The sequence below is a fragment of the Dama dama genome, chromosome 14 (assembly GCF_033118175.1).
Source record: "Dama dama isolate Ldn47 chromosome 14, ASM3311817v1, whole genome shotgun sequence".
In the NCBI taxonomy this organism is placed as follows: domain Eukaryota; kingdom Metazoa; phylum Chordata; class Mammalia; order Artiodactyla; family Cervidae; genus Dama; species Dama dama.
In genome coordinates, this window is record NC_083694.1 from 38731917 (window position 1) to 38758271 (window position 26355).

At 54.6% G+C, this 26355-nt stretch overlaps 1 protein-coding gene across 1 annotated transcript in view; it reads right to left on the reverse strand.

The window, feature by feature from the left end:
- The window catches only part of TNFRSF1B (TNF receptor superfamily member 1B), a 35175-nt gene extending 9510 nt beyond the window's left edge, over nucleotides 1-25665 (reverse strand). Inside the window, exons 1-8 of the mRNA XM_061160359.1 lie at nucleotides 25527-25665; nucleotides 8215-8314; nucleotides 5959-6087; nucleotides 5379-5528; nucleotides 4848-4941; nucleotides 4206-4435; nucleotides 2995-3072; nucleotides 2364-2398 (exon numbers count right to left, since the gene is read on the reverse strand). Of these exons, the coding sequence (XP_061016342.1) occupies nucleotides 2364-2398; nucleotides 2995-3072; nucleotides 4206-4435; nucleotides 4848-4941; nucleotides 5379-5528; nucleotides 5959-6087; nucleotides 8215-8314; nucleotides 25527-25604 (894 nt within the window). The 5' untranslated portion in view covers nucleotides 25605-25665. The remainder of the gene's footprint in view (nucleotides 1-2363; nucleotides 2399-2994; nucleotides 3073-4205; nucleotides 4436-4847; nucleotides 4942-5378; nucleotides 5529-5958; nucleotides 6088-8214; nucleotides 8315-25526) is intronic.
- Between the last annotated feature and the right edge of the window lie 690 nt (nucleotides 25666-26355).

A 26355-nucleotide genomic window follows, 5' to 3' on the forward strand; every position in this document is an offset into this window, starting at 1 on the left:
CGGGGGCTCTGGGCCACACCTGAGGCAGCTTTATTGCACCAAAGATTGGGAGATACTCAGCCCAGGAAAGAGAAAGTGGCAGTTGGGTGCTGGGGTGGAGCTTAGAGGGCACACTTATTCTATGGGCCACCAGGTCTCAGCTTCCAGTGTCACTGAACTGAAGCGCGAGAAAGGAGGGCATGGCATTGACACTCTGGAGGAACGAGAAATGGTTTGTACCTCCAAACCAGTGTTTCTGTCTGGCTTCCCTCGTGGCTCAGCAGGAATCCACCTGCAATGTGGGAGACCTGGATTGGGAAGATCCTTTAGAGAAGGGAGTGAATGGCTACCCACTCCAGTATTCTGGCCTGGAGAATTCCATGGACTGTATAGTCTGTGGGGTCGCAAAGAGTCAGACACGACTGAGCAACTTTCACTTTCACTGTAGGGCATGTCAAAAAGCACCAACCAGGAGTCCAGAGATGTAATGCTGTGTGACCTTGGGCAAGTCACTTTCCCTCTCTGTATTTCTTTTCTTGTTGGGACAATCAGGAGATGAAACCAGTCTGGTTCCTACCAAGTCCAAAACCCTGTATAAACCTCAGGGCTGAGCTGTCCCCTAGCACAGTGGTTCCCAATGGAGGGTGTCTGTCCTCCAGGGAACATTTTGCAATGTCTGGAGACACTTTGATTCTCACTCCTGGGAGGCAGTGCTACTGGCATCGCGTAGGGAGAGGCCAACAATATCACTGAAAAAGCTATAATACACAGGATAGCCCCTTGTGACAAAGAATTGGCAGGCAGGTTTGAGAAGCCCTGCCCCAGCAGGACAGGGGACATGGAGGGAACTCCTGGAGTCTTGTTTCCTCATCTGTAAATTTGGGTAAAAAACCTGCCCTAGGGACTTCCCTGGCAGTCTAGTAATTAAAACTCTGTGCTCCCAATGCAGGGAGCCCAGGGTCAATCCCTGGTCAGGGAACTAGATCCCATGTGCTGCAACAAAAGATCCTGCATGCCACAGCAAACACCCTGCAGGCCAAAACTAAGATCCAGCACATCCAAAACAAACAAATAAGCAAAAAAAAAAAAACAAACCTGCCCTGCCTACCTGGCATGGGGCTGCAGTACACACCGTGTCCTGGCTCACCCCACACCCATTTCCAAGACCTCTCTCTAGTTCTCCTCCACCATAAAGGCTAGAAAAGCAAAACACCACCTTTTCCAGCCTCCCTTGCAGCTAGAGGTGGTCACGTGATACCATTTGGCCAATAAGACAAAAGAAGAAATGTACCCAGGGCTTCTAGGAAAGTGTCTGGTTTCCTGTAAAATGGCATCTGGCTGTTTCCCCTCTTTTTCCTGCCTCAGACTGGAGGTCACATATGCAGTGGTGATCACCATCTTATGACACAGGCCAAAGGCAAGACAATAAAAGCCAACACACTAAAGATGGCAGAGCCTGGGGTACTGCTGGCCTCACAGGAGAATGCAACTGAATCATTCCAGCAATCAGCAACACCCCGACAGAAAATACAGCCCTTTGAAGTCACCCTTAAGCTTTTGGCTACTTGCAGCCAAATGCCCTCCTGATAGAAAACTGATGAAATACAATGTCAGTGCTCTGTTTCTAGCAAAAATCCTGCACAGATCCTACTTCATAAAAATGATCAAAAGTGAGCTGCTTTGGTTGAAGTTGGGGGAGGCCCTGGGTCCAGTCCCCTAGCCTTGATCTCGACCTCAAAGTTGATCCCCCACCACTGCCCCAGGCAGGACCCTTGGTGGAACACGGGGGTACCCTAGCACACAGTTTGAAAACCACTGTACAACGTGGAGTGCTTTGTAAACATCTTGGAGATGCTGGGAATTGCTGCCAGCTGGGTGAAAGGCACAGTCCTACAAGCGGGGCTGAGACAGTGTCCACACTGAATGGTGAGGAACCAGCAGCCATGAGCAATTTCATGTCAGCCCAAGGTCACAGCATGGGTCCATGACCACATGCTTGCCACTGACCCCACCTATCCTTACTGTTCCCTGATGTGGCCTTTCACGCTCAGTTGTCTGAGCTCAACATTGCTCCCCTCCTCTCCCCGACACCCAACCTTCTTCAGCCGGCCCTGCTTTGTCCAAACACACCCCGCTGCTCTGCAGGAAAGTCTGCCCTTTCCTTCCTGCACTCATGTCTCCATCAAAATCTTGCCCAGCTCAGATGCCACCTTTATCAGCCCCCACAACAGACCCTGGCCGGTCCTTCTGCAGCCTCCTGGGGCTTTGCATCCTGCCTGAGGCTGGACAGACCAACCTACAGAATTCACCACTTCCTATGGGACAACCCGGCCCAGCAGGAAGGATACCATGGAGGCAGAGGGGGCAGGCAGAGGGGCACTCACCACCTTGGCGTCTCCTTGCAGGCAGAAGGGTTTCTCTGCAGGGAGGAGAAAAGGGACTAGTCAGTGAGCAACTTCCTTAGGTCACACCTTTTTTAACTAAGAGGGAGCATGGGGCCCAAGCAGAAGCTTTCAGAGTAGGCTCAGTCCTGGGGGAGCAATTACCTACCAGACAAGGTACACAGAAACCCCCATTCCCAACCCTCCAGCCGGCCTGACGTTGCTCCCCTCCCCTCCGCAACACCCACCATTCTTCAGCCTGGCCCGCTTTGTCCATACCATACCCCACTGCTCTGCATGCCCTCTCTTTCCTATACTCATGTCTCCATCAAAATCTTGCCCAGCTCAGATGCCACCTGCTCCATAAGGGCTGAATCCCCCAGAATTTCTAGACAAGAATCTTGGACTCCCACCTCTTGGATAGCCCTGATAGCATCTCACCTCTTACTAGATGAGTTAGTGGAAAATGCTCTCTGCCCCAGGCTCTAAGCTCCTAAGAACAGGGTCTACCAGACCCAGCTCTGTCTGACCCATAAAGCTGTGCCCAGTGCTGGACTCAGAGGGGGCCCTCCAGAAAAACTCCCTGAATGAGGGAATAAACAAATGAAGGAAGGAAGGAAGGATTGAATCTTACTTTTTTTCTGGGTCATGATGACACAGTTCACGACAACTATCAGTAGCAGACCCAATGCTGTCACACCCACAATCAGTCCTAGAAGGAAAAGAGAAGTTCAAAAAGTAAACCTGGGACTTCCCTGGGGGTCCGGTGGTTAAGAACCTACTTTGTAAAGCAGGGGACATGGACTGCATCCCCGGTTGGGGAACTAAGATCCCACATGGCTTGGAGCGACTAAGGCAGCATGCCACAACTAGAGAGCCCAAAGGGTTGCAACCACAACCCAATGTGTGCATGCTACGTCACTTCAGTGGTGTCCGACTCTGTGTGACTCTATGGAATATAGCCTGCCAGGCTCCTCTCTCCATGGTATTTTCCAGGCAAGAATACTGGAGTGGGTTGCTATGCCCTTCTCCAGGGAATCTTCCCAATCCAGGGAACGAACCCGCATCTCTTACGTCTCTTGCATTGGCAGGTGGGTTCTTAACCACTAGTGCCACCTGGGAAGCCCCAGCCAAACCAAGGAAACTCAAATGTACTAGGTCAGTCAATGACCAAAGATGACTGGGGCTGTGGCTGGCAAGGGACAAGCCCAGGGCAGAGACTCTGAAATTTGATTACAAAACAAACAAACCAAAATCCATGCACCAAAGAAAACACGCCTGTGGGCCACACTCAGCCTGAGGTCCACAAGTTTGAGCCCTCTGGTGTAGTCCAGAAGGGAAGCCCACAACACGGTGACCTGGCCCAGCCCACTGTCAAAGCCTAGTGTTTCACCAGAAATGGCAACCAGAAGACCATCTCCACTTTGAGATAAAACAGGGACCCTGTGCCTCCCCACCCAGGAATTCTTAGTGGCATTGCTAAATCTTGGAAGAAAGCAGGTCTCAATGCCACCTGCATCCCAGGATGGAGCACAGGGTCCAGCCCATAACAAGCTCTCGGTCAGACTCTTAAGAGGGCTTCCCAGGTGGCACGAGTGGTAAAGAACCTGGCAGCCAATGCAAGAGACGTAAGAGATGCGGGTTCAATCCCTGGGTCGGGAAGATCCCCCGGAGGAGGAAATGGCAACCCATTCCAGTATTCTTGCCTGGGATATCCCACAGAGGAGCTTGGCAGGCTACAGCCCTTGGGGTTGCAAAGAGTCAGACACGACTGAAGCAACTTAGCACACATGTGCTAAGACAGAAGGGAGGGAGCAAAGATGAACGGGACCTCTTGAGACTTACCAATGGGAAGAGAGATGTTCCCTGTGTTGGGCTGTTCCACTGGGGAACTTGGAGGACTTGGGACTTTTGGGAGGAGGAAGAAGGTGCTTGGAGCTGTGCTGGACCCTGGAGTCGGCTCCATGCGCTGGGATCTTGTGGTGGCTGGGCCCCGGGCCACCTTCCGGGTGGGGACCACAGAGGTGCAGACTGCATCTGTCGATGCGGTACCAGGAATGGCCACAGAACTACAGCTGTGGGAGGAGAAGGCGTGATTGGGACTGAATGACTCAGGGTAGCTGGGCTCACCTATGGGAGCCAGGCTGACATGCAAGGGGCCCAGCAACTGGGATAGCGGAGGGAGTTTGCATGCCACACCCTCTTTCAAGACTGTCCCTTCCTGTCCCCACCCGACCTATCCCCATGCTCCCCACCCCTCACTTCTAGGACAAAACTCCTGTTCACCAGGCTGTTCAGGGACCCACCCGCCCACTGTCAGATAAACCAGTCCTAACACTGGAGCAGGCTCGGCAATGCCTCCGCCCAAGGAAGTAACTGGGGAGATCCCAGGCACTGTGGCCCAGCTGATCTGTGCTGGAAGCCTCAGGATCACTGGGGGAATAGCCCCTCCCTGCTCCTCCAGAACCAGAGGATGCAACCACTCACTTCCGGTGAGGCCTGCAGGTATCCGTGTGTGATGTTGTGTCCGAGAACGTCCCCGGGCCACAGGGAGCGCACATCACATTTGTTGTTGCAGTTCCTTCACAAAAAATTGGAAACTGTCACCAATTCAGATACGCCATGGAAAAGGTGGGCCTTGGCTCCAGGGGAAATGGAGCCCCGGGGAGTCTTGAGGAGGTGAGAGATTCTGTCTGCACTTCCACCCCTTCACACCACACACACACACACACACACACACACACACACACACCCCTGGGTGGTCTGTCCTTAACTAATTCTAGTGACTTTGTCTTCCTGGGGCACCACCTGACTTTCCAGTAGCTTAAGGCTTAATTTGATCATCTCTGGATCCCCAGGGCCTACCACACAGGAGGTGCCTGACCAGGAAGGCTGGAGGGAAGAATGAATCAGGACGAGTGGACAGATGGGTAATCGGCACCTGGCTGCCCTGATGATGCTCCTAGGAAGGAGAGACCCAAGGGGGTACCCCAAGGACCTCTGGCCCTGGCCCCATACCTGGTTTGGCCACGCCGAAGCCAGGGGCACATTTGCGCAGCGCTACACACAGCCGGCAGCCCTCCTGCCTCCCCAGGGTGCAGTACCAGCCTGGCCTGCAGGTGCAGATGCGATTCTGTTTCGTTGTGCAGGCTTGAGTTTCCACCTGGTCTAGAGGAAGAAGACGGCCGAGGGTCACTCCTCCCTCCACCGGCCACGCCCATCGCCACGCCCACTCTGTCTTTCCACCCAGCCCCACCACCCACAGACAGCAGACCTCTGCACCGGCCTCGGGAAGGGGCATAAAGACTGCTGGCCACAGAGTCTCGGTCACAGTATGAACAAGTACACCTACTTTCCCAGGCACAACGTCCTCAACTCTAACAACGGGCACCGTTTCCCCACTGCTGCTCTTGGCCTGCCTGCCCCAAGGGGTTATTGAAGAGGATGATAAACAGTGAAGAGCTGTACTGTACATGTGTCCTCGGGTATGAAAACAAAGGTCTAGAATAAGCCCAGCCAGCTCAAGGCCAAAGGGGCTGGAGTTCACGGGGGCCAGGAGAGGATGCCCGGGACCACCCCTTACTCTGAGCCAACTCACCAGAGCTGCAGCGCGAGTTACAGCTAAAGCACGCAGTGACCAGGTTCCAGAGCTGGGTGTATGTGCTGCTCTCACAGGAGGCACATACAGTGTCTGAGGTCGTGTTGCATGAAGACTGTACACGGAAGCCTGAAAAAGTGAAGGCCAGAAGTCTCAGTGGAGGAAGGCAATGGGGCCGGGGGTGGCTTCTGCCAGGACCCAGGCTCATCCTCTGTCCTCCAGCGCCCCAGAGTTCTGAGGCCTAGTTGGGAGGCTCTTTGATAGAGTTTCAACTCCTGCATCATCTCCCATCTAGCGTGTACCAGCCATCACTCCATCTCTGAACCCTAAAGTGCTCCTAAAATATCTTCCTCTCTGCTCTTTTTTAGGGCTTGCCTGGTGGCTTAGATGGTAAAAAGTCTGCCTGCAATGCAGGAAATCCAGGTTCAATCCCTGGGTTGGGAAGATTCCCTGGAGAAGGCAATGGCTACTCACTCTAGTATTTTTGCCTGGAGAATTCCATAGACAGAGGAGCCTGGTGGGATATAGTCCACGGGGTTGCAAAGAGTTGGACACGATTAAGTGACTAACCCTTCCTTTTCTGCTCTTTTCAGGTACCTGGAATTCCACCATTGGAACTGCCGATTATCAGTCAATAACACTTCAGTAAGAACTGGTTTACCAGTTCTTATTAAAAAAAAATTTTTTTTTATGTGGACCATTTTTAAAGTCTTTATTGATTGCTTCTGTTTCATGCTTTGCTTTTTGGCCACAAGGCATGTGGGATCTTAGCTTCCTGACCAGGGATGGAACTCATAGCCCCTGCATTAGAAGGCAAAGTCTTAACCACTGGACCACCAGGGAAGTCTTATCCTTTCTTCTTTATAGTTGGCTGAAATTCTTCATCTAAGAAAGGTTAAAAAAAAAAAAAAAAAGGCAGCAGCAGTCATCCCTGGTATTCTATCAAGGATGAGGCCATGGGACTCCTGGGGCCTCAAAGATGTGCCAGGCGATGGAGAACACCCAGGCAAACCTTGAAGAAGTTTCTCTTCTGAGCCCCATTCCTATACTGCACCTTCACTGCTGTGCTATTCAAGTGCCTTCTTACAGAGATCCTGCCAGTTAACAGAAGAAAGAAGAGTCCCTTCCCTGGGATCTCTTAAAATGGCCATGGTGACAGGTGCATTTGTGCCTGCCCACATCTCAAGCTAATGGCTCAAAGCTCTCCAGTGGCTTTGTAGATCCTGCAGAATAAAATCTAAACTCCTTACCATGGTCCCTGCTAACTCACTTGGGGCCACACACTGGCCTGCCTATTCTCCAAGTACACCAAACAAGCTAACAACCTCAGGGCCTTTGCAGGGCTGTCCCCCCGTATATCTGCATGACTCACCTCCTGCACATCTCTGCCCACGAGTCAGCTCCTCAGAAAGGTCTTCCATGACCAGCACATCCCACTCTGCCTCCATCTGCCCTGCCCTGTCTTGCTTCCTTCACAGACCACACGTCTGTCTCCTCTATTGGTTTATCTGTCTTATGTCCTGGTTAGAATGCAAAATCCATGAGGGTGAGGACTTTGCCTGCCCTGCTCTCTGTCGTGTTCCCAGCATTCAGTGCCTGACACTTAGCAGATGCTTTATAAACATTACAGGGATGAATATATAAACAAATGAGTGGATGGACAGCCCTGGGAGTTGGGCTGCCTGGCTCTCCCAACTGGGATGAGGCCTCAGGGCCACCACCTGTGAAATGGGCAGCAGTCACTGATTCAATCAAATATGCACCGAGTACCTGCTATGTGTCAGGTGTTGTACCAGGTGCTGGGGATTCAGCAAAGAACAAGCCACACAGTCCCTGTTCTAAGTAGCGCACAGTGGGGGCCATAGAGGAGATCCAGGCCATGATCACAGTGTAAAAAGAGCTGCTGCCATGGGGGCTGCCAAGGGCCAGCGGGAGCTCAAAGGAAGAGCCCGATCTGGCCAGGCAGTGCGGGCAGGCTTCCTGGAGGAGGGGGCCGTCAGAGGTCTAAAGGATCAACGGGTGTGCAGCCGGGGAAGGTTGCTGGGAAGTGTGCCAGGCAGAGAGAAAGACATGTGCAACGGCCCAGAAGCAAGAGGGACCGTGGGGGTCGATTCACGGAACCAGAGGGAGCTCAGTTAAGAGTCTAGGGCCATGACCCTGACCCCCTAACCCCCGCACACACTGACTCTCTTCAGGGCACTGGCGCCCAGGGACCCAGCCAGGCTGAAGGCCAGGGCCCCAGCGGCCACCCCTTACCTGGTGGACATTTGCTGCAGCACATCTGGATCTTTTGGTTGTAGAATTCTTGCTGCCGGCATGAGCTTCCGGGCTCCGGGATGTAGGGGGTAAACCCAGCCTGGAAGGGGGAAGGGAAGGAGAGCCATCAGCATGGACTCCCACAGCCCCATCTGTGCCCGGCAAGTGTTTGGCTTTCTCCCTCCTGGAGTTCTATCCATGTGGGGACTTCTCCCTTTGATGAGGCAGGCAGATAGAGGAAGAAGAGGTGCTTTCTTTAACCTCCTCTTCACCCCCCTCAGTGGAGCACACTCACGTCTGCAGGAGGAGACACCGAGGCAGCTGGCCAGAGGGTGGGGCCGGCTCCTAACCCTACACCCGGCAGATGTGAGGCCCTGAAGCCTCCCAGAAGGTGGTGGCCTCAGTCACAGAGAACCGCAGTGCTCTGTCCCGTAGTCACGTCCCATTCTTCTACAACCCCATGGACTGTAGCCCACCAGGCTCCCCTGTCCATGGGATTCTCCAGGCAAGAATACGGGAGTGGGTTGCCATTTCCTTCTCCAGGGAATCAGAGCCCAGCACAAGGTGCCCATGCCTAGATTGTGCCCTCTTTCCTCCTGCACCTGGTAATCACCCCTTCATCCTTCCAGGTGAGTAATGCCTCCTCCAGGAAGCCTTCCCTGACTCCCCCAGGCTGATTCAGGTTCCTCCTGCTCTGGGCTCTCCTTAAACACTGAATATGCCCCCTTCTAACAATCATCTCATGGGGCTGAAATGAGGTACCTTCTTGTCCTCCCAGCCTGCTCTGATGCCTGTGCATACACATGTGTGTATACTCATGCATGCGCGCGTGCACACACACACACACACACACACACACACAGAGTCCTGGTGCTTCTCCCTTTCCTGTTTGGTCCTGAAGCAAAGCCCCTTCTCAGGGCTCCTCCCATGTATTGGAGGTGGCTGGGGGGACTGTGTGGCACTGCGTGTTTCCAAAGCACCTTGGAAGGGTCTGTTATAATGCCAACTCCCTCCCCAACAAACGGTCAGGAGCCCAGGGGTGGGCCCAGAAAGCTGTACTGTGGAAAAGAAAAAAGAAGAAAACCTGCCCAAGTGATTCTGATGCCCCGCTGCTGAGCAAACCTGACCGGCACACAGGCTGGAGCAAGATGACCTGGGGATGGGTCAGGGCGGAGGCTGCGGGAGCCCCAAAACCACAGAACTGTGCTGCCCGCAGCCCCCTTCACTCCAACATTCACCTGTGCATTCACCACATGGAATGGGAGGGCTGGTCTGTCCCCGCCATGCCCCTTGCAGCAGCCTGCTGTTCCTCCGGCTCAGACTGAACACCCCGGGCAGCAGCCTCCCCCATCAGACAGGGAGAAGCCACAGCTCCTTCCCTCCAGCCCCCTGCCCTCCATGGGGACAGGCACAGGTCTCAAGGACCCTGTGCACAGTGGGCTTCTTCCCTACAAGCACCTTCGGTGTAACTAGGGGAGCCCCTCACCCCTGCGGGCCCTGAGAGCCACAGGCCCCGCAGCTTCTGGCAGGGAAGGACTCCTCCCCAAGATGCAGCCCAGGGAGGCCTGCCCTCCCTGGGGGAGGATTTCCTGTCAGGGCCCAGAGGATCTGACGGGAAAGGGCCCTGCTGTGGCCAAGTCTGGCCTCTCTCTCCACCCACAGGGCAAGGGTTCCGGGACAAAGGCAGGCAGCCGGACCCCCGGGGCCCCCGGTCACTGCCCGGAGTGGCCTTCCTGAGGCCTCTCATCCCAGGTCTTTTCCTGTCTGAATCTTGCTATGAAAGATCTTCCCTACACTTCCTCTTGCCTCTCTGACTCCAGCCTAAGCGGGCAGAGGAGGTCAGCTCTCCTTTAAGTCATCTTGACGCCTGTTTATCCTCTTGGACAAAAAAAAAAAAAAATACTGCCATGTCATGGCTAAACAATGAGGAACAGAAAGCCCCTTGCAGAGCGGGACAAAAGGTCACTCCCTCCATTGCCCTGCTCACTAGAGCAGAGATCAGGCCAAAGCACAGCCCTGCAAGTTGGGCCTCAGGTCAGCAAAGCAGCCGTAAAAGCTGAGGGTCCTTGGAGGCCCCCAGAACATGGTGAGCAGCCTCTGGGAAACTTAGGGCTATGCAAGCTTCCAGTTCTTTTGTCTGGGGTCCGGGAGGCTCAGAGCCACACAACATCCACCTACAGGAGAGCCTGACTGACATTTTAAAATGAGGAAATGAATTGGCTAGTACTGGATTCACTCAGCATGCTTAGCAGACCTGACCTTTCAAAATACAGTGTCCCCGAGTAAAAACTTGGACCTTACTGATGAGCATTAACCACCCATTTAACAGGTGGGTGACCTGTGACCGTGTGTGTGTGTGTGTGTGTGTGTGTGTGTTTAGGGGGAGATTGGAGAAGACAGATGATGAATGGATGATGGATGGAGGGATGATGGATGGATAGACAGATATGAAAGGGAGAGATGATGATAGAGGGAAGGAAGGAAGGAGGAAGAACGGGAAGGAAGAATCTAACATCCAATGCGTAAGGCACATCTGATTGTACCCATTTCACAAATGGGAAAATGGAGACAGAAGTAAACCCGCCTCCTGGGGTTTCCCAAAGGCCATGCCAGGGCCTGGCTGCTGGCAGGACTGTGCACAAGGGGCCATTAGGGCCCACACTTCATCCACCTCAGGCCTCAGAGCAGCTTCACATCGGAGTCTGCAGCTCCATCTCCTCTACATCCCAGGAGCAACTGTACGTGCTCCACCTACAGAGATTCCTCCCCAACATTTCACAGATGCTCCAGAGGTAAAGTGATGCACCCAAGGTCATATGCCCGCTGCCCCTAACCTGCCTCCCTTCTCTTGGGGGGCCCAAGCTCCCCTTCCCTGAACACAGACCCAGGACCCCAAGCACCACCCAAACCCTCTCCCACCATGTGCTTCCATCACTCCTCCAGCTTTGGCCCTTCAAGAAGGATGTGAAAAAAACTAGATACACATTAGGCACCAACTATTTGTCAGGCCTGGCTGCGGGCACTTTTTAAGATCTCACTCCCACCCCTTAGCAGGTATGTGCCAATTTCACAGCTCAGGGAGATGCAGTCACATGTCTGAGGTCTGGGAGGGGAGAGGTGGAGATGCGATGTGACCCTTACTCTGGTTCCACTGGAGAAATCTTTGGCCCCCTCCTCAGGACAGCTGAAGGGGCCAGCTCCTGGGATCTGCCCTCTGCCCTGAGTCACCACCATGCCACCAGCTCCTGTTCATCCACCTTCATGCTGAGCAGAGCCTGGGGCGCTGGCTCATGTGGGCGCTGGCTCATGTGGGCGCTGGCTCACATGGGCGCTCTCTCTCTTTCTCAGTCCCTCTCTTTCTCTTTCTCACACACACACACCAGTGCAGGGGACCTCCCTCAGCTTCAGGCCAACATCCTCTGACTTCAGCTCCGAGCTGGTTTCCCAGGTGACCACGCAGGAACCTCAGAAGAGCCAGTCTCCGGCAGCAGGCAGGGACCTCCAGCATCTGAGACCCAGCACTGCTCAGACCTGCCTGAGTCACCGGGCTTTTGACCTCTCAGAAGCAAGCAGGAGCGAGGCCACCAAACGCTCAAAGGTAAGAGTCTGTGAGTAGGGAGGGTTGGCCCAACTAATCCACGGTTGTGCCAGATGCCAGAGGGACACGTGGGAGCTAATGAGGAGGAGAAAGGACCCAGAAGTGGGAGCAGGATGGAGGCACAGCAGCTCAGGATGGGCTGAGCTGGAACCTTAAGAGATCATCTCAGACAACCTCCCATTTAGTGGTGGAGAAAGACACGGGCCAAGGAGGAAACGTTCATTTGTTCAACAAACACACGGCACGCAGGTGGTTCTAGGTGGTGGGCACTCGGCATCAGACACATGCAAGTCCCTGCCCCAGGAAGCTGGACTCTTGTGGGGGAGACACAGACACACATGGCGGAAAATGGGGAGGGGTAGCAGGAGCTAAGGAGAATGGAAAAGCCAGGTGAGACAAGGGGCTCCAGCAAGGACGTGCTCCATGTGTTCCACGCACAGCCAGGGGGCCAGGCAGCGGTGGCAGGGCGCTGGGAGACAGACACAGCAGCACCCGCTCCTGAAAGTTTGCCTCGGGCAGAGCTGCGCACATACATTACTGTCTCCCTGACTCCTCAGCCCAGCGCTGTGAGGTCCGTACTGTTATTATTCCCCAGCCACAGATGAGAAAACTGAGCCTCCAAGAGGTCTCCTCACCTCCAGCCCTGTGTTTCTTCCCCACCCCAGGAAGACTGGATCTTAACCCTCCCCGCCACAGGGCCCACCCCAAAGGTCTTCCCTCCCCGACTCAGGCAGCTTCCCCACTCTGGGTGGTTAACAGGTTTCTCTGTGCCTCAGTTTCCTCATCTGTAATATGGCTGTGTGGCCTAGTTGAGGTTCTAAGCTCTTTCCAGCTCTGGCTTTTCTTTTTTTCTTTAACTTTTAATTTATTTTTGGCTATGCAGGGTCTTTGTTGCTGCACAGGCTTTTTCCTCTAGGTGCGGCAAGCAGGGACTACTCTCTAGATGTGGTGTGCGGGCTTCTCATTGTGGTGACTACTATTGTTGCAGATCACGGGTTCTAGGGCCCTCAGGCTTCAGCAGATGCGGCACGTGGGCTCAGTATTTGCAGCTCCCGGACTCTAGAGCACAGGCTCACTAGCTGTGACACACAGGCTTAGCTGCCCTGAGGCATGTGGGATCCTCCTAGACCAGGGATCAAGCCCATGTCTCCTGCATTGGCAGGCAGATTCTTTACCATTGAGCCACCAGAGAGGTCCTAGCTCTGCCTCCTTAAAGATGAGTATCAAAAAGCTCAGCCCCTTCCCAAGACCTCAGGAGGATGGGGTGGGCGGGTGGGCCACCCATGTGAGAGACGGAAAAACTGAATGACCTGGGATGTGGGGGCTGGGATATGAGGCAAGACTGAGGGCTGGGAGGCGGGCTTCCCAGCCCAGCTGTCCCTCAAACCTTCTCCCAGGTGAGGAAAGCCTGAGCAGATGGGCTCTGGAAGGAGGGGAGTTGGAGATGTCCATCCTCCCAGGTACACAGACACCTAGCATCACAGGAGTAGCAGTGACCTTAGTTCAGAGGGTCTGGGTGCATGAGCTGGTCCTAGGGGCATCACTTACTCTCTCTGAGCCTCAACACTGTCACCTATAAAATGGTGACATAACACCTTGCCTGCCTCCTCCTCCCCGGGTTATCATAGGCACACAGGCCGGGGGTGGGGGGCTCTTAACTGGGGTCCATCAGCTTCTGCCAGACTCCCAGGAGACCCAGGGGAAACTCTAAGGGTCTGCACATGGTGTGGACTTGTGTCAGATGGCATATTGGAACTGGGCATTCTCTCTGCCTTGGTTTCAGCAGAGATCAGACAAGCCAAGGACAAGTTGTTGGAAACAGACTACCCAGTTCTGGTGAGGTGCTGGGCAGCCCATGCAGGCTTCCTTCCCTCCTAGAAGGGAAGTCTGGGGAAGCGGACCTGTGACCCTTGGAATTTTGTGGTCACCCTCAGGCTGGCCCCAGCCCATTCCTCAAGAAGCCTAAGATCAGGAGACCATGGCAGGTCAGCTGTGGGACAGTGGAGTGAGCCTCCTTGGAGCAGAGGGGGGAGAAGGCAGGCCAGATGTAGGAGGTCTCCAAGGGTCATTACTCAAGAGGACCTCACCTGGAGCGGTGAGGGGACCCCAAAATAAAGAGTTTGGGCAAGTGACCAAAGCCCAGGGGCCAGGGGTCTGTTAAGTGGCCAGAGGACACAGTGTCCAGGCTAAGGGACAGGGATGTGGCTGTGAGTCCTTAAAAGGAGGCAAGCCACACAGGTGTGCAGGAGGGCATAGCTAGAGAGGGACCAGACTTACCTGGTGAGTTAGGCATGAATTCTCTCTCCTCTGCTCCCTTCCCTCCCCACCCCTCCCCACTCTCACCCTAGAGGACCAGAAATGGCAGCTAGCCAGGCCTGAGGAGGGAGACCAGGGCAAGACAGGCACTGCACTGTGGCCCATCCAGCAACATCAGGGCCAGGGCACCAGGCAGGTCCCTCTGATTCTGGAGCCTGAGTCAGCACTCTCTTTTGGGGAATTGGGCAACCCTGCACCAGCTGACTTCCTGCCTCGCTGCTCCCCGAACAAGACTCTGCAGGCACCCCAGAGTCTGGGCTCCCAGCCCCTTCTCCTATTTATAAATAGACTGTGAGAGGGGAAGGCAGAGAAGGACAGGCCTTGGGGAGGAGGAAGAAGAGGCTGCCACCAAGACTGTGGCATCTGAAAGCATCTGAAAGCACAAAATCTACAGACCTTCAGCCCTTCCTGCCAGCATACTGATGCAGCACTGTGGGGGTCTCCAAGGCTTCTTGATTTTCTGGAGACCCCCTCACCCTAGATGCCAGTACCCTTGGGAAGGGGTCCAACTCCAAGCCTCCCCCGGGAGCATCCCTGGGCACAGTGAGACCAGGAAGGGGACACGATAGGAGAGGAAGCCACGGAGGAAGCTTCAGGCTTGCAGAGTAGCACATGCCCCTCAAAACTTCTCTTTTTCACAGAGTAGGGGGAACAGAGAGGCTGTTCAGACCCAGGAGAAGCACCTACTGTGTGCAGACAGTGCTGGGGACATTCCCAGGCACTGTTTAATCTCTGAACCAACACAATGAGGTCAGCATCACCCCATTTTAGAGATGCAGAAACAGAGGCTACACCATGTCTGGGACCGCACAGCCAACAAGTAGCAGACAGGAGCTAGTCTCAGCCACCTCTCCCTTGGTGTCCTCAGATAGTCTTAGCCCCGGCATCTTCTCTTGCTGCCTCATTTTAGAGACGAGGGGCCCAGAGAGGGAGAGTGACCACCTGGAGAACACACAGTGAGCAAGGCAAAAGGGTCTCCAGGATCCCAGGGCAGACAGCACAGCCTGGGGAAGAGCAGAAGCATCTGCCCAAGGACCCAGGGATCCACGCACAGATGGAAACCGGTTTCAACCAATAGAGAAACCATATCATTTCCATGGCAGGTCCCTGGGGGCCTCAACGCACAGTGAGACACAGCAAAGCCATTTGGGCCTAGATCTTAGGGGATTCTCAGGAGCCCCACCGACTTCGGGGTGCAGCCTACAGGGCGGTGACGCCGGAGCCAGGCGGTGGAGGCTCGTCTGCCGTCACGGAGGCGAGGGGCACCTGCGTCAGGAGGACTGACCACATCACAGGCGGCGGCCCCGGGTGACACATCCCACTCCTGGCCCACTGCCTGTGATGTCGCGTTAGAAGTGAGCTGGGGGCAGACAGGAAGCCCAGGCTGGTATCCGGTTCTTGGGGCCACACTTTGTTCTAAGCACCGGGGTACAAAGATAACAGGGTGTGGTCCCTGCCCCTAAGGAACACTCAGTCTAGTTGCAAAAAGCATCCCCAACCCTTTCCATCCCCCCAACACACACCCCCCAGGACCGGCCCTATCACCTCCTCAATCTCTCTCAGCCCCGCCTTGAGCATCTCTCTGCTACCTACAACCTCCTTACTCTTTCTTGGTCCCCAGGCTTTCCAGACAGACCCGATGTCACCTTCCTACACCAAGTCTGGCCCAAGCTCAATGTTCTCAGCTTGGTGCCTGGAGGTCACTGCCCGGGCCATGCCAGCATCTCCCACCCTGTCTTCACCCTGCACTGTCCCCTCTGGGTCCCTCCCCCTCTTCCAGGCCTCCTCCTGCTGCTCCCTCTGCCCCAGTATCCTCCCCATCGCAGGGCCAACTCTTGGGCTTCTTTCAAGAGTCCTCTCCACTAGTCAGACCTAGAAATCAGGTCTCCTTAACTGCCAAGTCTACTACATCAACACTACTCAGACTTTTCCACCAAAGGATACCTTAATGGAAAAGAAAGAAAAGTAATCTAAGGAAGGAGTTCAAATATGCTGGCTCTAACAACATGAAATTTTTAAGTCTTATGTTTTACCATGAAACTTTTCTATGTCATGCCATAATATATACGTTTGTTTTTTTGGTTTTTTAAAATTTTTATTGGAGCATAGTAGATTCACAGCACTGTGCTAGCTATAGATTAGTTTTAATGTGAAAATAATGCTTTTCCTCAAAATTGTAAAGTAAAATTGATACTCCAGAAAAAAAAAAGAGTCCTCTCTACTATCATCTCAAGGAAACGTTCTCTGGGGGGTCAGAGGTTCCCTGAGGGCTCCAATGACAACCTGGGTTTATCTCTCTACTGCCCAGACCACTTCTTGGTTAAATTATTTGCTTCCCTGTATCTTCCCACTGTGTCTGCACCCTCTAGCGTGAGCTCTGAGCAAGACATCAGGTTTCGGTCCCAGCCCTGTCACTCACCAGCCTCAGTTTCGCCATCTCTGAAATGGGGACAAAAGCAGTGCCCACCTCATGGGGCTGTTATGATTCACTGGGCCAAGGCGTGTGGCATGCTCAGCACCGTGCCCGGCAGCAGTAAAAACTGAGCATTATTTCGTTAGGTTTTTATTACTCACGGCTCCACGCCCAGGCCAGTGCACAGCCCACAGCGGCGGGGGGAGGGGTGTGCACCTAATAGATGCTGAATTGTTTAACAGAAGCAAAAGTTTTCGTTTCCAATTAGCTGAAATGAGCTGGGGCTACAGCATGAGAACTGGGCAGGAAATGGGCATATATTTATAGAGAGGGTGGCATCCTCAGGCTGGCAGAGCCCCTCACGGCCGCGGCAACCACTGTGACATCCGGGGGCTAGTTTAAGCTGGAGCTTGGAGGGAGCCATCTGGGGTGGACTCTTGGCTCTGCCCTCTAGAGAGCTGAGAGCCTGAGCCCAGAGCTTAACCTCTGTGCCTTGATTGACTCTCCTATCAAATGGGGATGATACCGGTGACCCCTCCCCTGGTGGCCTCAAGGACAGATATCACTGGGGGCAAATGATGCACTAGACCCTTGCCTGGCACTCACGAAGCACCCACTGGCCATCAGTCCTAGCTCAGGGTTCACTGTACTCTCCCAGCCTTCAAAGGGAAGTGACCGGGGGGGGGGGGGGTCCCTTTTCTCCCCACCTCACCACAGAGAGGAAAACCAAACCAGGGAGAAGGTCCTGAGGTCCTGGCAGCAGAGGCAAGCAGGCCCCCAGGAGTCCTGCCCCTCTGCCCACGGTAGGACTCATCATATTTCACACCAGAGATGCTCAGGCCAGCCCTGCCCAGCCTGGAGTGGAGTAGGTCCACTCCAGCAGCGGCCAGGGTGACTGAGGCCGGGCTCACCTGGAGCTGACCATGAGAGCTCCAGGAACACAGGGGGCTGACATGGTCCACAGTCAGTTTGCAGGGGCACAGTTAAGGCCAGAGGGGCCTCATGTTGCAGGAAGGGGTGGAGAAGGCCAGCTCCCCCTTCTTCCCCAGTCCTCTGCCCCCACTCTAGGTCTTAGTCCAATCCAAAGCCCACCTCCTTCCTGAAGCCTTCGATTCGTCCTTCCTGCTCTGCTGCCACTCCATCAGCCCAGAGTTCTTGCCTAAACTACAGTAACAGCCTGTCCTCCCCATTGAGGCCTAAGTGATCTTCCTAATACACCCTCTGCTCTGGTCACTCCCTTGTCCAAAAACTCTCGGTGGCTCCCGGTTAACTCAACTCCTGATTCAAAGTGAGTGGGGCAGCTGAAAGCATGGACACTGGGACAAAGATGCCTGGGTTTGAATCCAGACTCCTTTCTTACTGGAGGGAAGCATCAAAGGTGTTTTGCTTTTTTTTTTTTCAATAAACGAGGTTTAAAAACCTCAGTATATACCTCAAGGGACATCTGTGAGAATTAAATGAGATAACACAAGTAAAGTGCTTAGTAAATGCTCCAAAAATTATAGCTGCTACAATGTTTTAATTTTTAAATTTTGTACAATTGATCCTGAATAGCCTATAGCCTCAGGCTTCCCTAGTGGCTCAGCAATAAAGCATTCGCCTTCAAGAAAGGAGATGCAGGTTTGATCCCTGGGTCAGGAAGATCCCCTGAAGAAGGAAATAGCAACCCACTCCAGTATTCTTGGTTGGGAAATCTCATGGACAGAGGAGCCTGGTGGGTTACAGTTCATGGGAGTCACAAGAGTTGGACACGACTGAGTGACTAAACCACCACCAGCTTATAGCCTCAAGTACCATCACTGCGTCTAACAAGGCTGTTGCTTAATTGAGTCTAGCCACTGTTCCCTGCTATCCATCCTCCAACTATCTATTCAGCCCAATCTTGCCACCCTCCAGGGCTCAGCTTTTAGAAAGATCCCATGTGGTCACTGCAGGAAGAGGAATGTGGTGGACAGAATCAGGAAGGTGACAAGAAAAGATGGAGGGGATCAAGGGGCCAGGTCAGGAAGAGAGTGAAGACATGGGGTGATGGAGGAGGGGAGAGAGGATAGGGGATCATCACATGAGGTGGGGGATGGGGGCTTGAGAGAGCCGGGAGGACAGGACAGGAAGCAGCAGGACTGGGGGCTTGTGAATGCAGAGCAGGAGGGGACAGGCTCACCAGGGACAACCTGAATGAACCTGGAGCCTCTGCGCACGCGTGACAGACAGAAGCAGGACTCTGGGTCGGCAGCAGTGGGCAGGGAGGGGTGCCCTGGATGCTGGCGGGGGTCCTGCTAACTGAAGCCACGTGCTGGGGCCCTTCCTCAAGAGTCACTGTCAAGTCCAGACCTCGGCTTTGAGCCGGAGCCTCACGGAGGCCAGAGTGGCAGGCCACCTCCTGCCCGAAGACACCAACCCTCCCCACCATCTCCCCTCTTCCCCATCTAACAGTCAGCACTGAAGGACTCTAGAGAGGGAGTGAGCCAGGTGTGCTGGTGTCTGCTGAGGGTCAGCGAGGAGAAGAGAACTGGCCAAGCCCTCTGAAACTGGAGGCCAAGCCACGGCTGGGCCCGGGACCCCCACTCCCGGCTCCACGCTCTGCTCACTTCCGTCGTCTTGGGCATCTCTCCTGAAAGGCACTGGAGAAGGTTTTCTGTGAATGGCCTGGAAGATGCCCATCCACAGCCTCCCTGCCCCAACTCCCTCCCCAAGCCACTCTCAACCTCCGGCCCACTCAATTCCCTGAATCTGTGGCCACATCAGCCATACCCACCACAGGGCCGGGCTTAGATGGAAACAGACAGGTGGGCTGCTGTCTGGACGGCAGAGGAAAACAAAAGCCCCTGGGGATTTCTGCCCCATCTTCGGTCAGAGCACTGAATCAACCTAGGGTCCCGGCTCCGAAGCCAGGGACGGACCAGCAGTTTGCTGGCCAAAGGGATCCACCCGTGTCCCTTGAAGTCACCCTGGGCTGCCAACTGTTCCCACACATGCCCACTCAGTGTCTGCTCCCAAGAGTAGGAGGGTACCTGGCCCACCCGGGGCCAGGGAGGTGGGCTCTGCAGCCTCATGGGCTAGCTAACAGGTCTTGTTCTAGTAACACAGGGTAGTATCGTGATCCTCAACCTCCGCAGGCGACAACCCAGATGCAGCCTGTTCCAAGCCCTCCTCCCGTGCAAAGAAGACACAGAAGCTGAGAGGTAGGGCGATCTGACACGATCAACAGGACACCAGGGCAGAGACAGAGCTGGGGACTCCTGGACAGCTGCCCTGCCCCCCCCAGCCCCTCCCCCAGCACTGCTCAAACTTGGGGCAGTGGAAATCAACTCCTGCAAACCCCTCTCCATGAACAGACACTTCCTCTTCCTGTGCACGCACCTCGAGAGCCCCAAACCACAGTGATGTCACCACCACCTGTGACCTCACAACAAGACACAGTGGAAACTGACTGTGGGCTCCGAAGTCCCAACCCCACAGTCAACATCTCAGCAGGGGGGTGCTCATGCCCAAAGCCCGGGGACTCAGAACCAGGGGGATGGCTGTGCAGAGGTATCACAGGGACAAATACTTCTTCAAGGAACGCGCTCTCCCCACTCAAGGCTTCCCTTTACCTACGGGATCCCAGGCAGCAGGTCCAGTGATGCCCACAGCACAGACTTTCAGCCCCGAAGTGCCTGAACGTTAAGAGGGGCTAACTAGGTCATAAGGGGTAGGGAGGTGGGAAACCCGTGGAGCCTACTCTGCCTGAGGGTTGTGCATCTTGTCTTGGCTGCAAGCTGACCAGCAGCCTTGATGCTACTGCGGCCTGAGTCAGGGAAATCATTCCAGGCAAAGCAAGTGGGATTGAGGTCAGCAAGCAGATAGATTGAGAAGCAGAGATATTAATGGTGGGGAGGGAAGGACTCTCCTTCCTGGGAAAACTCTTAAACCCCCTCGCCCCCAGTCTGTGGCCTGTGTCAAGCACAAACAAAGCTGATACTTCTCCAGCACTCCAAGAGTGTGTTAGGATCAGTGCTGTTAGGTTTTATAGAGATAGGGGTGCTTAGGCCCAGAGAGGTTAAGTAACCCGATCAAGGTCATACAGTAAGCCAGTACGTCAGTGCACAGATGGAAACTCTGGTCTCCTGGCCCCCAGGCCAGTGCTCCTTTATCAGGGCCCTGCTATCTCAGAAGCCACTTGGAGAATGGCAGCCATGGACAGCATGACCTCAGAAGAGCCTTCACAGGGCTTCCCATTCTCAGGGTTACAAGTAAACAGAATCTTCCAGATTGTAGAGGTCAAAGATGGAAGAGATTTTAAAGGCAGTCTGGAGTCATCCCATGCCCATCTTGCTGATGGTGAGAAAGTCGAGGCCTTCTGCATCCTCTCCGCAGCAAGGTCATGAGACTCCCCTATTCTATGCCCCGTGTCCCCCTTGTTCACCCTCAAATAAGATCCAGCACCTGTCACTCACTGAAAGGAGTGGGGGGAGGGGAGGATTTCCTTGACCCCTTAGCATTTGCCACACACCGGGCTCCTGAGGCCAGGCAGTTGGGCAGGTGGTGTGAGTGGCCCCAGGAAGGGGGTCTTGAGCAGGAAGCAGAGCTAGAAGGCGGGCAGGAGGGAAACTGTTCTTTCTGGGCAGGAGCTCTGGGCACAGGGAGGTCTGCCACCCCTACCGCGGGGCCCTGGGGATCTGACTCCACGGGGACTCCCAGGTCCAGCAAAGCCACAGATGCTCTAACAACTGCCAATGGGCTGCACAACTTAGAAAGCACTTTTTAATCCTGACAACCAGCCAGAAAGGTGAGGGATCATTCCCATTTTACAGATGGGAACACAAAGGCAGGCGTCCATAGATGGACAGATATGTCAAGGTCACACAGTCTATAAACAGAAAAGTAATGGGTGAGCCAAGGTCTGTCCATCTCTGAGGCCAGAGCCCTTCTTCTAAGTCATCAATATTGCTTTTGTGGGGCCTGATGGGATGTCCCAAAGCGGGAGTCACAGCATCTCTGCTTTGTTCCTGTTTCCCTCGGTAGCACCCCTCGCTCTATCCTAAACCCCTGGCTTCCCTCCCTGCCTGCTTCCGGGCAAATCACATGCTTCCTGGGTTCCTGAGTCACTGCCAGTGGGTGGCCCTGTCACGAGCCGAGAGGGGGATGTGGGCGGGTGAGCACTTTGGGGAGAGCACTGCTAGCCTCAGCAGACCAGCAGAGCAGAGGAAGAGCCCAGAGAATCACCCCAGAGAGGAGACAAACTGGAGCCCAGCCCCACCTGCCACCATTGGCTCTTCAAACTCAGCTATCTCATCTAAAAAACAGGGTCATTATAAAGGTCAGATGAATATTTTCGGACATTAATTCAATATTTTTAGCACTAACTACATGTCAGGCAGTGTTCTAAGCCAGCGGTTCTCAATTGGGGTAATTTCTCCCCCAGGGGACATTTTGCAGTATCTGGAGACATTTTTTTTCTTTTTTTGGCTGAGCCTCACAGCATGCAAAAGTCACCTCACCAGAGATCAGACCTGTGCCTCCTGCAGTGGAAGCACAGAGTCTTAACCACTTGCCCACCAGGGAAGCCCTATCAAGGGATATTTCCAGCCATCACATCTGAAGGACCAGTGCTGCTGGCATCTCGTGGGTAGAGGTCAAGGACGTTGCTAAACATCCTACAACTCTCGGGACAACTCCCACAGAACCACCGAGCCGAAGGGTTAAGAGCACCGAGAATAAGAAATCCTCTTCTAGGCTATGAGTCTACAGTAGTGAACAAGTCCCTGCCTTACTTAACAGTCGAGTAGAAAGACACAATGCAAGCGAAAGAAATTTAATAAGCCAGGAGTGTTATATAAAAAAACAAAGCAGATTATGGGAGTGAGAGTATCTGGAGGGGAGCTTTTATGTAAGTTGGCCAGAAAAGGCACCCTTGAGAAGAATTCATTTGAGCAGAAGGAAGTACAGGAACGAGACCAGAGGAGAACATTGGAAGCAAGTGCAAAGGGCCTGAGGCAAGTGTGTGTGTTTCGCACATCTGAACAACAGAAAAGCAGCCAGCATCGTATAAAGCTGAGAACTAAGTTGATGTGTAGAGCTGAAGGTAACTCACACACACACAAACACCCCACGGATGGCAGTAAATCTCTCCCCCTCCATCCTTCTTGGCTACTCCTCCAGGAAGCACTGATGGTCAAGACCGTAAATGTCTCCCAGCCCTGGAAAAGAAGAGTGCTCCAGGAGCCACTGGGCCAGGCCCCAAGACCACAGTGAGGGCCACATCCTCAGCCAGCAAGGAGGTTTCCCTCTGGGGTCTCAGATAGGGGCGAATAGGACAGCAGGTGCCCTGGGTCACCCATCTCCACCAAAGGCCGATATCTCTAGGCCAAACTGAGGGCCCCCAACCTCTCCCCTAATTGAAGCTGGCCCCAAGCAAATAATAAGGCAAACAGAGGCCCCTCAGCCTCAGGACTTCCAGGGGAAGGTAGGTCACCCAGCAGGTAGAGGTCCCTTCAACCCCCTCCCAGCAACAACAGAAAGCTAGACAGCTGGGGTCCTGCCCACCCCCATCAGACGGCACCAATCGCCCACCTAACCTGTCAGCTTTACTGGCATTTCTTTGTCGAATGAATGACTAGATGAATGAAAGATGCATTGCACACCAGCTGGCACATACAGCTTTTAAAGGAAGCAAAAACCCAGCTGGCAAAGTGATTCTCCTGCACCTGCCGTCAGTTCAAGTCTCCTTGGGGCTCTTTCTGCAACTGGTTCTGTTACATCCAATGTAACTGGACATCCCCGAGTGCCAGGGACCCGGCTGGGGGCAGGAGGGGACACAGGCACGGGGGGAGTAGAGTGAGGAGGGCTTTGGAATCAGGCAGACCTGTATTCAAGTCTCCTCACCCCCCACCCTCCAGTTCTACAATCCTGGGAAATGTCGTAACCTCTCAGAGACTCGGCTTCCACATCTCTAAATGAGAAGACCACCTTTTAGGAGCTGCTATAAGGAAGGTTTCAGCAAGATTCTGCAATTAAATTCAAGGCCTAGTACCTGGCACTCAGTGGGTATTCAAAAAACAGGTGCTGTTGCGGTGCTAATAATAAGGAGGAAGATTGCACAGAACCTGTCCTCAAGGAACATTCCATCTACCGAGGTGGATAAAACACCAGATTAAAAAACAGAATGACGTCTCTCCGCAAGGGAGATGAAGGACTGGGAGTTCTAAAAGCAGTTCATCAAATTCAACTGGGAAACTGAGGAAAGGCTTTGGGGTAGGGATAGGGGGAAATGTGTAAAAGACCCTGAAGGATGGGGGAGGGGTTACCATGGAGAGGGAACAGCACCAAGTGTGAAGATACACAACGACCGTGAAACACCCGGATGCCTCACTCACTCTGGCCTGGGACATGGGGGCAGCAGGTGGGGTGGAGGGGAGGGCAGTTTCTGCCTTGGTCACTGGGCACCTTTTGCTTCTCAGGCAAGAAGAGAGGTGCTCTACTTTGAGGATGGTTGCCCCAGCGATGAGACCATCCTGGGAAGGAGGGAACAAGCTGATATGGGAGCTGGTCACAGGGGAGGGAAGCGAGAGACTCAGGCAAAGCCCTCTAACAACTCCAGGACGAGAGGCCGCTGTCCGGAAGAGAAGCCCCACACCTCTCCCCACCCCCCCCCCAGGAGCTCGCATGACCCAGGTTTGCCAAGGCAGACAATGCCCCTAGTCTTGGCACCCTGCAGGCAGGCTGGGGACCACAGCCATGGGCATCCATACTCAGGTCTCAGAGTTGGGACTCTCCTGACCTCCTCTGTTTACATAACAACCTCTGGGGCAGCAACCCGCCCCCACATCAAATGTGAGTGAGTCAGTTCTGATCTGACAGCCTCCATCCTCTGCCCTGGAGAACTGGACTCTAAGATATCTTTATCCTTCGCCTGTGAGTCACCTCACATGAGTCAATATCACCTCCTACTTTCCTCCCTGGTCAAGATGTCCAGACGGGTCAGTAAACACCCATCCATAAGATCATGAGAAGGGATGAAGGCACACCTCCTCACTTGCCAAGAAGGGAAAGGAAGAGATGTCCTCTTTGAGGGAAGAGCACCTTCCCATGCCCTTCCATGAAATACAAGGAGTTTGTTGAGCCTCAGTTTTCCTTCTCTGCAAAATGGGGCCATTCAGTCTTACCAGGCACAAAGGGCAAAGGAGGAGCACTCCTCTGCACACTCTCCCTTGCTGTCTGGTGAGTGCAGTCAGTACTGAATAACAGCTCTGGGGTCTCTGATCTCTCTATTTTCCTGGAGCCCCTTAGAGATCATGTCAGTCTTGACAACCAGCCCAGAAGTCCTCCCTCACCCTTGTCCCCAGATCCTCAGGGAGGTCAGACCAGGGGTACTCTAGGACAGTATCTTCCTCCCCATCACCCCAGAGTCCAGACAGGGCAGACTCTGAAGTGGGGTCTGGGTATAGGGCACGGAAGACAGCCCATAGTCTGAATGTTCCCTTATTAGGCACTTACTGCACACCTGCCCTATTCTTTTAGAGGCGCAGCCCCACTATTTCCAAGAAAGAAGAAAAGCACTGCCCAGAAGAGGAGGAAGTCTTCTGAAGAAAGTGCCGGGCATCTGCAGTGGGGACAGCGCCCCAGTACAGTTCACCGCCTACCCTCACCCCAAAGCCACCCTGGGGAGGGCAGGGGTCGCAGGGGTAACGGGAGCTGGGGTCCAGAGTCTGGCTGGGATCTGTCCAGAGCCCTCTTCTGGCCGGCCACCAACGCCCTGGGCTGCGCTGACGGAGGGACCACGGTGTGACCCCCGACCGCGGTGTCCAGAGTTCCAGACCTCGGACCTCGGGCGCCCGTGTGCCAAACCCGAGGTCCCCTTAAGGTCTCCAAAGGCGCGCGCGTCTGATCCTGTCTCCATGGCCCGGAGTCCAGCTCCCCTGTCAGGGTGCCCCGGGGGCGGGGGACGCGCGCCAAACCGGAGGTGGGTGGGATGGCGCCCCCCGCGGGGCCGCGCGAGTCACCTACCTGGGCGGGCACCGCGCGGCCCGCGGCCCAGAACTGCAGACCGACCGCCAGCGCGGCCCAGAAGGCGGTGGGCGCCATAGGTGCCGGCGGGTTGGCCAACCCCTCGCGCCCTTGCGCCTCGGGTCCCGCTCCGCTGCCTCCGCGCCTCCGACTGAAAGCGAAAGCCGGTGCGCGGCCGGAGACAGGCCGGGGGGCGGGACCGGGCGCGGACACACCTCCTTGCCCTCCTGCACCCGCCCCCAGCCGGCCGCCCTGCACCCCAGCCCGGACTCTCACCCGAGTCTGCCCGCCCCCGCGCTGGGTCCGGACCTCCAGCGCCAGGCACTCGCCGTCCGCCGAGACCCTGCAACCTCGTTCTAACATAGCCTCCTATTAAAATCAACCTTCCCAGAGGTGGCGCGGGAAACCCTTATGGGGGACAGGCTCCTACCAGGCTTGTGGTGCCCCGAGGCTTTGCCTGTCGACATGCCCGGGTCCACATACCTCTCCTACCCGCGTCAGGCTCTCCACTCTTGTGGAGGAGTGTGGCACAATTTTGGGGAAATCTCGCACAAAACTGACACGAACTCAGCTAGGGGCGTCCTAGATTATTCACTCATTTAGACTTTAGAGTCGGACCACCTGAGTCTGAATCTCTGCATTGACCTCAAAAAGATAGTCTGAAGATCGAAAGTTATGGAGTAAACATACTATAGTATATATTGGACTTCCCTGGTGGCTCAGCGGTAAAGAATCTACCTGCCAATGCAGAAGACGCAGGAGACATAGGTTCAATCCCTGGGTCAGGAAGATCCGCTAGAGAGGAAATGGCAACCCACTCCAGTATTCT